Raw genomic sequence first — 12141 nt, 5'->3', positions numbered from 1 at the left:
ATGCCAAGTGAGATAAAAGCCAACAGGCTTGCTGATCTTGTGAAGAAGAGTTTTATACCAGGTTTGTCAAGGGATGGAGTACAAAGCCTGCAGAGAAGTGGAGGCCTGGCAGTACTCAAGGGACAGCATAGTGGGGGAGTCTCTCACACTTCCCTGAGAAAGCAACACAACTGTGGCCCATCTCATGTGCCAGAACAAGCATGAACACAGTGTAGACAAGACTCTGGTATGAGGGATGCAAATAGACTCTTCATGAAGGATTGGCCTTGAAAGCAAGGAGGAAGGTTTGCAACTTAGACAAAGATGCCATTTAAATGCACAGAACTTTTCCCTGGTGCAGATTACAAGCCAGTTCAGAGCTATCAGGTCAAAATTAGATAGGAGGTCAACAAAGGGTATCATGGTGCATGTCTGCTATGGACCCCTGATCAAGAGGAGGAATCAGAGAGTCCAAGTCTTCACACAGCTAAAAGAAGCTTTATAATCACTGGGCACAGGGAACTGTAACCATCCCAACATGAATTGCAACAACACCACAGCAAAGCACAAGCAGATGAGATTTCTGTAAAGCATAGAGGACAATCTTTCAATACATGATTGATGACCCAAACAGGGGAAACAGTCTATGGATCTGCTACTCACATGTAAGGAAGAACCCATCAGGGATAGGTGCAGAGCAGCCTTGGCCACTGAGATTATTTGATGATGGATTTTTAAGATCAAAAGAGAGTAGGGAAGGCAAGCAGCAGAATCAACAATACTGGACTTTAAAAGAGTTGCTTTTAGTTTGGTCAGAGATCTGCTTGGCAGGATCCCATGTAAGATGGCCCTGATGGGAAAAGGGGTCTCGGAGAACTGTTTGACCTTAAGGATCACTGAACATAAAGCACAAGTGTGGTACGTTCTGATGTGCAGGAAGTGGAGCAAAAGTGGCAGAAGACCACAGAGAGGAACAAAAGACTCCTGCCTGAGTTCAAGAAGGAAGTGCCCTGAAGGCAGAAGGGTAGAGGGCTGCCTAGGAGAAACAGTCATTGCCCAAGCATGCAGGGGTGCAGTTAGAAAAGCTAAAGCTCAGCTGGAGTTGGAACTAGCAGGGGATATGCAGGACAAGAAAAGGGCTCCTGTAACAAGGCTTCTGTAAGAACACTGCTACTAAAAAGGCTCTGTACAAGCAAGATCCACTCCTTTCCCCTCATCAGTGAAGCCAGTCATCTCATCATAGAAGGCAATCAGATTGCTCAGGCATGCTTTGCCCTTGGTGAATCCAGTCACCTTCTTATCCTTCATATCCTTGGAGTTCACTTCTGTAGGATCTTCCCAAAGAACTGAGGTTAGGCTGACTAGCCATTCTTCTCTCCTGGGACCACTATTCAACAGAGCAGGGAACATAGTGACAAAAGATTTGTAAAAGGCTGAGGCTCCCTGTCTTCCCTGCTGAGGTCTGTTCTTAGGCCTCCCAGGATTCTGTGTCTAGTGGCAGAGTATGAGAGAATGAAGTACTTTATTACTCATGGCAGAGGAAGATCAAGTTAGGACCCAGTTATGCAAACTGGACATAGACATGTCAATGGGACCAGATGAAGTGCACCAAAGCTCCAGATGGAGGGAGCCAACATCATTACGAGACTGCTCTCTATGGCTTTTGAAAGGTTACAGCAACTGTGAAAAAGCAATACCTGGGAGGAAAAGCAACCAACCACCTACAAGAATGGCAAGGGAAAGGAAACACAGGCTGGGCCGACTAACCTCAGAACTTTGGAAATATTCTCTGGAAGCCATTTCCAAGCATGTAAAGGTAAAGAAGGTGACTGTTAACAGCCAGCATGGATTTACCAAGAACAAAACATTCTTGAGCAACTGTATCACCTTCTATGATGAGCTGACTGTTTTTGCTGATTAGGGAAAAGGACTGGATGTTGCTTATTTTTACTTTAGCAAGGCTTTTGGCAGTCTTCCATGTAGCCAAACTGGAGAAACATGGTTTGAATAGGTGATCTGCAATGTGAGTCAGCCTAGACTCAAGAGAGTTGTCATCAGGAACTTGGAAGTCCAACTGGAGTGGCTGGACCAGATACTAGCAGTGTTCCTCAGGGGTCAATACTGGGACCCATGCTCTGTAATGTCTTCATTAACTGAATGATGAGATGGAACACACTCTTAGTAAGCTTGCAGGTCAAATTGTGGGGAGTGACTGGTGAAATGGAAGACAGGGCTGCCATTCAGAGGGATCTCAACAGGAGAAATGGGCTGCTAGAAACCTCATGAAGTTCAAAGGCAAACACAAAGTCCTGTACCTAGGACAGACTGATGACTGCATAGAGAGCAGCTGAAAAAGACCTGGGCAAACAGAACAGGACTCAGCAATGCATCCTTGCAGCAACGAATACAAACAAGAACATGCTGTGCTCTGTTAATAACAGTAAAACAAGCAGGTCTAGGGAAATTATTTCCCTGTATTTGGCACTTAGGAGATTGTATCTGGAGTACTGTGCCAAATTTTTGGCTTCCCAGCAAGATAGACACTGACATACTGGAGAGATTCATGCCTTCATCCTGAAGACACATGAAAATCCCAACATGACAAATGGAAAAAGACTGGCCCGATTTAAAAGGCTTCCAAGTTAATTACTGATTTTATTATCAATAACTATATTGCTTGAGTAAATCTGTATTTATCCCAAAGCGCCTACAAGTTGTTAGTAGATTAATGTCAATATACAAGGCACCTTCCACCTTCCCACCTCCCTTAAAATTTCTCAGAAGGAAGGGAAGTCTCAGGAAGTTACTGCTGTGTCTGCAGCATTTCTAATGGAAGTTTCCCTTTCCTGTGAATTTCCTTAAAGAGACTGTCTGAACATTTCTCCTAGATTCCAGCAGTGATTTTTCCAAGCAACCACGCTACCATTGTCTGTGCTAGTTGTCCTTTCTGGAGAGAAGCCAGGACACAGCAAGTCTTAACATCACATGCTATATCAAGCCATACTGGTTTCAACAACAATACTACTGCTTGCTTCTGAGCCAGACAGAACAAATACCCACATGTCTTCCAGGTTAACCTACCCACACACTGCAGAACCCCAACAGAGTGAAGATAAATCTTGTCATTTCCAGAGGTTGATGTGGCAAGAAACCGGGTATGTTAGCTCTAGTTCCTATTTTTTTATCCCTCTGTTCCAAAGACAGCCTCCATAGCTCCCAAAGATTGTATTGCCCACTGTTTGGCTGCCAATCTGTCTGTCAGTGTTTCCTTTCTCCACCCCCTTCAACTTTTGAACAATGGCGAATTTTGACACAGAGCTAAAAAGTCCTCTGAAAGCTGCCTATTGGAGACAGACCCAAGTTAGTTGCAGTTCAGTGACAAATAAAAGTATTGCAGAGTAGTAATTTACCATCAGGACACAACAGTCTTACTATCTTACAATCTAAGTGAAGCTGAAGCTTGTGTTACGCAATAACTTACCCTCCCATAGAAACACCGGCTGCCAGGAACGGAGCCGAGGGGTGCAGGCTGTGCACATGGTGGATAACAGCCTCCAAGTCCTCCGTGTTAGCTGCACAGTAAGTCCTTGGGGTCTGTAAGGAGTCAGAGGGGGGAAAAAAAGGCATCATGATATTTTGTGTCATCCTTTAAGGGCAAAGCAAACTGAGCAGCAGATCATTTATGTAACGATATAAATTTAGCCTTTATCGCGAAGCTGCAAATGGCAAGTATAAACCCAGAGCATTTCAGAAGGATGTGGAGGAAGGAGTTACACTTGTTATCATTACAAAATAAGACACATGACAAATATCTTCAGTATCTGCACCAGGTCATTAGACAAAATCTGAACACAGAGCAACGAGCTAAACTAAATAGAACAAGATCAGAACTAGACAGGCACAGATATTTTTAAAATACCCTGAGGAAATGGAAACATATCATAAAGGCTGCAATTTACAGAAAAGAAAGTTATAATGACAATTTTACCATCTTCACCCACATTCAAATGCATAGGAAAACACTAGATTTCGAGTTCTGCCAGCATAGCAAACATTTAACAGCTACACACATTACAAGCAAATAAATTAAATAAATTCACCAGTCCTGTTTACCTACTCTACTAAAATATTTTATTAACTAAAGCAATGAAACACACGTCATCCCTTGCATATCTGCCATCAGTGTCTCTTCAGCTCTTGACCTGAGACATGGAATGACTTCCACTGCCATCACTGAGATTTGGGTAATCCCTTCCTTGCTTTTGAAGGATAAACAACAGCTTTTGAGCCTCACCTGCACAGACAAGTGCTACAGGCCATAATCTGGAGCACTGTATGGGAGGTAAGTCCTTTTGGGTACAGGAAGAATCACAGTAAAACATGTTTTTTCTGATGGTCTTCTCTAGACTTCTTCTACAGCAGTAAGGTATTTTTAACTATAAAGTGGCTACTAATGTATTAGTGACCTTGACTTAACTATCAAGGCCAGGCTGGATGGGTCTTTGAGCAACCTGGTCTAGTGGGAGGTGTCCCTGCCCATGGAGGGGGGTGGAACTAGATGATCCTTAAGGTCCCTTCCAACCCAAACCATTCTATGATTCTATGATAGGTAGGGGCAGACCTGCCAAAATTCAGTATAAACATTAAGACTGGATATAAAATACTTAATTAAGAGTTAACTGAACTTATTTGTTGCCTAAAGCAACAATGTATTTTAAGCATGTTTTTTCAAATTGCTTTTGATTAAACACCCTGGATATTTGTGGGGAATTTTAACAAGTTTAATTAGATGAAATTAATTACTTAAAATACATTTAACAAGAACATTCAAATGTGTAAGTCAAAGATTTTTTTAAAAGGAAAGAAAACTTAAAGCTGGATAATTAAAACTGAAGATGTTTCTAATTTCCATTTATGTTGCATTTCCAGTTCTCAACCACATGAATCACTCTTCACTGTTTTACATGCTACTAATTAAAAACAGTGTGAATGTGTTTTATTTTAAATTTTCAAGTTTACAAGGAAAAATAAATTATTTTTATTAACTAGGGTCTAATGTATTCTAAGTGAAAGTGTATTTGTTTAAAAGTTTACAAAACTACAGAGATTCCTTGCATTTTAATTTGTTAATTCCTGACACTTTACTGTCTATCTACTGTTATTCCACGATAATAAGTCACAGTAACTTTCAATAACAAACAAGAACAGCATTTTACAACTGATTCTTTAAGAGCTATTATTTGGTGTAAATTTGAATCTGTATTTAAAGAAACTAGAAAAATAACTACTTGCATGACTGATTTCTGCTGTGGTGCTTAACTATGCTTCAAACTCATTAACTAGGGATTTGCTATTAAAATATAGAAACCCCTTTCCAGAATGTGATCATTTCAGCTGGTTTGTTTCACAGTAAGATTGTATAAAGCTTAAAGATGTAAATCTGATTACAGTAAAATACACACAATATCTCCCAACAAGAGATCTTTTATCTTACTGATTCAGAAGTGTATCAATAAGGACTTTGTGTGTCACAAAACTGCTTTGTAGATCCATCTCCAAAAGTATGCAGAAAACTACTCTTAACATGGCAATATTTGCATTGAAGTGTTTTATCTGATTATGGGAAAACATTCTGAGCTTTTTACAGTTTGAAACCAGGGTATTAAAAAATGCTAAACAATACCAACTATTATGCACATTCATTCCAGCTGCAGAACTATCAACAAAACACATATGAAGAAACAAAGCTTATTCAGCAATATTTCATCATGCCTTGTCCCTAGCTACAAAAAACATTTAGCTTCAAGACTTGGTCATTTGTGGAACTGCCAGCTATTTCTAAGTGAACAAGATATGTCTGTCCCAAAGACAAAAAATGTCTTTCGTAGCTGAGTTTGTGTCATAATTGCTGAGAAAAATACCAGAACATATTTAACTTTTAGGATATGGCTATCCATATAAATCTGGTTCATTAATTCAATAACACATAATACGGATAAATTTTAATGGCACGATTTCTTAACTACATCAAAATCTATTTTAAACCCATGTTGGCAACTGGGAAAGTAATTACTATTGCTTATATTTGGATTTGCATGTTAAGAGTGGGAGAAAATTGCACTGATTGAACAGAATGTCTTGTATATATGCATTTTAGATGCTGCAGTATTTTTAGAAAGAAAAGTGTAAGGTTTGTTCATTTCATGTAACAGACATCAATAATTTACATTATTTCCTAAAATAAAATGTTCATCAAAAAATCGTGTTGACCAGTTGGCCTCAGAGTTTTAAAGTAAAAGGGGAATATTGGCACATTATTGATCTACTAGATCCTCTTTTTTGCATTTTCAACATATGCTGTGAGTTTATCTCATTTAAATCCAGCTGTAGAAGTAGGCATGTATGATTCCATATATGCTGCTTATACATCAGAGACATTTATCTTAAAAGTCATCCTTACCAAAAGTTCCTCACCAGCAATTCCCCGATTGTTAAAAACCACGCATCTAAAAATTGAGAAAGTAAATTCAATTATACACATAGTTCATTTCACTGAAAAAGGTAACTGAAACACAAACAAAACTGAAAACACATAAAGAAAAACAAGCCAGTTCTATGAATACGTTCAGCTCCGACCTGTGTGGAAGAACCTGTGCACCAAGATGGATCTCACTGAGTCAGTGGGACTCTATATGAGCTCTGTGATTTGCCAGTCGAGGTCAGATTTACCTCAGGGTGGTACGTGTACCTTGTTCTGTCTGCACTCTGAGCTGGCCAAATATGGAGCCATAAGCTCTGCCCAAATAGGGCTAAGGTTAAAGCAGTGCTATGAAAGAGAACATCAAGAGATCCATATGTAGACATCCTCTGATGCTACATAGCAAGAAATGAGCCAAATAAAAATTATAATGAACAGCTACATCTAAGTTGCAGGTTCTTGGGGATGGGAGTTTTGTTTTGTTTTGTTTTGTGTGGGTTTTTTTGGCTGCTATAGCAGAAATTTTTCTTCTCTCTATGCTGGTGGGAGTGTCTGAGTTTTCTAGCAGAGTTACCCTGATTTAAGGATCTATGCTTTCTTAATAAATCTTGCTTTTCTGTTACTCTTCTACTATTCTCACTGTAATAATTGTATTAAAGAATATATACATATTTTAGATGGGGTAAAGGCATGAAAAATTACTTATTTCAGTCTTTTTCTCAAATGTTGCTGTTTAATGAAAAAAATACAGCATTCTGTTGAAATCCGATCTAAGGTTCACCTTTTTCATGCTATACCTTCTTTTCTCAGGCAATCAAATGCAGGTATTTCTTTTAGGAATACTTAAAAAATTATTAGTAAGATGTTATTGATTTGAGAGCTTTCCTCCTCTGATATTTTCTACTATTAAGTTTTAAAGTGATTTTAAAAGTACTTTGAACCATCATAGTGTTATTTGACCTTCATAATTTTAGTAAACCAGTTACCAAACCTCCAAAGAGAGAAAAGATGGCCAGACATGTGGATAAAAGCTCATATATACATATTTGAAGAACTTATTATAGTCAGTATCAGAAGCTAATCTCCAAAGACAGAATGTAATATTCCAAATACAGATCCTGGAACAATGACAGTTTATTTTAATGCACAGCAGCAGCAATATGATTACGTAAAGGAATCTACTCATTGACTAATCCACTTATTTTAACCAACCCAGACCAAAAAGCCTTAATAACAAAAGTAAATTAAGCAGCAACAATTAAGAGGTGACAAGCCTTTTTCTTCACCACCATGAGTAAGAGCAGTCTAGCTCCCCTTTCTGCTCTCATGGATTTGAGGCTGCTGAATAAGCAATTTCAGCATCCAGAAGCTGACCTCTTCTGAGGTCTGCTGCCAGCAACCCATCCACAAGAGTCTTCTTGGAGCTGAACAGGAACCCCTTCTCTAGAAAGTGTAAAGGTAACACACACACTGATACTATAATTAAAGCAGCAGCAGCACAGGCCTATGCAGACTTAGCTTGATTCCTCTGCAATCTCTGGGGCACCTCTGAAGATACTAAAACTGCCCTTCCAAATGTACTGTCTGTTACATTACCTCTACTACTGTTATTACTAATGATACTTTCTTACATGAACTAGTGTCTTTAGATCTCATTTGCCTTAAGAAGGCATCTTATACATTCTTATATTTGATCTTATTAGAAGAAGTGAAATACTAGGAACTAAATGCAACAGCACCTATATCCCAACGTTTTGCTTTGATGAATCATATGAAGAATGTAGGATTCCTTGCTTGTTCCTGTCAGTCCAGGCAACAACAGGACAGTGGGTCTTGTGCTGGCATCCGGATAATATAAGCTGTCGTTATTATCAAACCAATCCAATGAAATCTGTCCTCCATCTGCTGTTTTAATAAGCTCACTGAAAGGCACATTTCAAGAGAACACTGATTAGATTTAAAAATACACACATACTATCAAGAGTGCTTAGAGCGTACAAATTACCATGTAGGAATTCTGCATTTTTTATTATGTTTTAATACCCAAAGTGCCACCCAACTCGATATGTTTGCATGTTTACCATTCAGAAAGAGCCACACCTCCAGCTGGCACGAGTGAGCACAGTCACTTTGCAGAGTAATTCCCATTTACAGTTAATGGAGAGACGGGCCCTTCTTGAATCGTTCCTGATGTTCTGGAAGCTTGTAACTAATGTGATTTTTGGCATTGCCTTCTATTTGATATAGGCTTGTGTACTGTAGATTTCCTTTGGATCATCTGAGAATCTTTGGATAGCACACTGGGCAATGCATTAAAAATGTATCACATTTTTTCCCTCTATCCAAAGAAGCAGCATGCTTAATGGATGGCACTTTGATATGTTTAAAACATGCAAAAACAGACACACACTACTATATCTTTCACCCTCTATCTCCACAAACTTTACTAAAATGCACTCTTAAACTATGTATCTTAAGAATACAACAAACACAGTAATATCCCAAGAAGCTAAGCATGCATTACACCATTAAAAGATTCAGTCTTTTTTTAGAAACATACAGCATCTTCCCTCTTCTCTGGCAATGAAGACATTGTACAAGAGAGCTGGTATAGGAACTACCAAAACGTAAGCCTACCTTGCATTTGATTTTTCATTTGAAAGTCTTGATAGCACCTACTCCAGATTTTAAAGCTTGTCAGCCTTGTTGGACTCATTAGCTCAGCTTTGCCCTTTTTCAGTAATGAGAAGTAGATGCAATGCGGGTGTGTACTGCCAACACAAACTCAAATGGTGCAAAATAAGCATTGCCCCATGGAACTATGTTTCTTCCCTCACAAACCTTGAAATAAGAGAGTATACAAGAAGGGCTAAAAAAAAACGGACATGGCCATACCACTGAAATGTTTCCTAGTTACTAAAACTAAGGGAAGCTGCTAAATGCTAAATCTATTCTACCATGCAAACAGAGCTGAAACAACTTGTGCTGCATCCAGGTTCCGGCGCATAAAAGTACTTCTCCTTAGGTCTTGTGCCAAATGCCTCATGTGCCAGACTAAGGCTCATTTCTGTGTGAGAGAGATCAGCTGAGGACAAACAATAAATATAAGTTTTTTCCCTCTTAGAATTTAGGCATCAAAGAAAACAACATAAAACCCACAGATAAAAGCTACTTTGAAAATCCCAGTTGTTTTACATATTTGAAACAAGACTGAATGTGGCCATGCTATGGTCAAGGAAGAACACATGGGCTCAATGGACAGATACAGTGACTGTATGGCCCTTGCAAAATGATGGCATTCGAACACCAGAATATTTGATACATGAGGTGACTGTGCTGCCATCCAGAGAGACCTTAGCAGACTGGAGAAATGGGTTGACAGCAACTTCATTAAGTTTAACGACAGGAAGTGCAAAGTCCTGTGCCTAGGAAGGAACAAGCTGGTCAATATAGGGTAGGAACTGACAGTCTAAAAAGCAGTTTGGCAGAAAAGAACATGGGGGTCTTGGTGGACACCACACTGAATATCAGCTAGAGATGTGCCCTTGCAGGAAAGAAGGCCAACAGCCTCCTAGGCTGCATTATGGGGAGTGTTACCAGCAGGTCAAGGGGGGTCATCCTTCCCTTCTACTCAGTACTGATTAAGCCATATTCAGAGTACTGGGTCCAGTTCTGAGCTTCCTGGTACAAGGGAGACATGGACATACTGCAGAGAGTCCAGCAAAGGGTCACAAAGATAATGGATTGGAGCACCTCTCCTGTGAGGAAAGGCTGAGAGAGCTGGGATTGCTCAGCCTGGAGAAGAGACAGCTCAGGGATCTTACCAATTCATATAAATACCTAAATGGAGACTACAGAGAGGATGGGTCCAGGCTCTTTTCAGCGGCGCCCAGTGACAGGATCAAAAGCAATGGGCACAAACTTAAAACACAGGAGGTTCCCTCTGAACATTAGGAAACACTTTTCACTGTGAGGGTGCCAAGAATAGGCACAGGTTGCCCAGGAAGGTTATGGAGTTGCCATCCTTAGAGCTATTAAAAAGCTGTCTGGACACAGTCTGGAGCAACTGGCTTTAGATGGCCCTGCCTGAGCAGAGGGATTTGACCAGGCAACTTCCAGAGGTCCTTACTGACCTCAACCCTTGTGTGATTCAGTGAACATGTAACCACATCAGCTCCTGTATTGTCATCAATTCTTCAGTGCTCCAAAACTCTCAGAGCTAAAATGAGGCCATTTGGAAACCTTGACCTTTTAAACCTACTGCATCTCAAATCCAGGATAAGAGTTGTAGAGACATAAAAGCTTACAATGGAGTTGTAAAGACATAAAAGAAAAAAAAAATGGGCCCAAGCTTGAGCAATGACAGTAGCTGTGACACAGAGGAAACCATAGACTGGCTACCACACCAGTCATTTTCCAGAAGAAAGGCACTTACTTCCTGTACTGTACTTGGGGCCTAGAGGTGATAAAGGGACGCAGGAGTGTCTGCACCCGACCTTCCCAGCACCAAATCGTGGGATAGTAAGTTTCTGTCACAACAGGGCAATACTCCTCGAGGAAGCGGCAGAAACGGTCATTGCTGGCCACCAGCCGGGGTTTCTAAGGAGAGAGACTACAGTCAGGCACGGGCATTCACATAAAACAAAATAGCAAATAAATAAAGAAACCTTGCTTAAATGCTCTTTCAGTAAACAGATTTCTTTAATATAATAATTTGCAATGTTTGGTCCTTTCAGGGTAAAGAGGTAAGTAAACAAAAAACAAACAAAGTGCCAAAATGCCCAACTGAAAAGTGAAACCCACTAAACATTATGGATTCCTTACCTACTTCTAAGCACATGCTGTTCTAGCTCTGCTTTTACCAGCATCCTGCCTTTCACTGGGGAATCAAAACCACACTGCCTCACAGTCGGGGAGAAAGATGCAGTTTTCTTGCACCACACAGAAATCTATCTGCACCTGCAATACCTACTTTAATTTGGCAGGACACTCCTCTTCCCATCTCACATTATGGTGCACATCTGCACTGGTTACTCACCTCTAACAACACCTTGCATACAGAGGTGTTTTTTTTCTTACAGCTTCCATTTGCCTACCAATTAACAGGGAAACCCCTGCATACCAATCAACTCACGTTTTAGCAACCACGTTTCTTACACTTCTCTTCTCCAACACGCAGACAGTACCAGCACAACAGCAGATGCCTTGGAGGAAACAACTGCACAAAGCAGCAGGGGTACCTACATCCACCTCACCCTGCCCCTTTCTTCGCTCACCACAACCAAGTTACTCTCTTCTCGATGAAGAGGAAAGCTACGGTCTCAGTGTTTCTTGAGAGGCTGTGGCAACGCGCACGCCTTCTACAGTCATAATGCTCTTAATATGCATATCTTCAGTCAATTAAGCATTCAACGAGGCGCTCTCACCGCGGGGCCACTTTAGATCAGGTCAGGCTCACTGTATCCAAGGGATCTGAGAATGCCTAATTGATCTGTGAAACCACGACCGACGGGAAGATGCAAGAAAGTGCCTCAGCCCCCCCCCAATAAAGCGCTGCGATAGCATCTCTAAAGCTGATCGCCGGAGGGGCCGAAGGCCGGCACAAGGGCAGCGAACTATTTTACCACCTGCCCTGTTCCTAAACCGAAGAGGTCGGGCTCCTGCCCTGCCTCTCCGAACCATCT

General features: G+C 40.6%; 1 protein-coding gene across 1 annotated transcript in view; it reads right to left on the bottom strand.

The window, feature by feature from the left end:
• Nucleotides 1-12141, bottom strand: part of ABHD3 (abhydrolase domain containing 3) — a 38900-nt gene that overhangs the window by 12216 nt on the left and 14543 nt on the right. The window contains exons 2-5 of the mRNA XM_010006918.1: nt 10893-11056; nt 8197-8379; nt 6440-6485; nt 3461-3573 (exon numbers count right to left, since the gene is read on the bottom strand). Of these exons, the coding sequence (XP_010005220.1) occupies nt 3461-3573; nt 6440-6485; nt 8197-8379; nt 10893-11056 (506 nt within the window). The remainder of the gene's footprint in view (nt 1-3460; nt 3574-6439; nt 6486-8196; nt 8380-10892; nt 11057-12141) is intronic.

The sequence above is a fragment of the Chaetura pelagica genome, unplaced genomic scaffold (assembly GCF_000747805.2).
Source record: "Chaetura pelagica isolate M959 unplaced genomic scaffold, ChaPel_1.0 scaffold109, whole genome shotgun sequence".
NCBI classification, from domain to species: domain Eukaryota; kingdom Metazoa; phylum Chordata; class Aves; order Apodiformes; family Apodidae; genus Chaetura; species Chaetura pelagica.
This window is presented reverse-complemented; position numbering and strand designations above follow the sequence as displayed.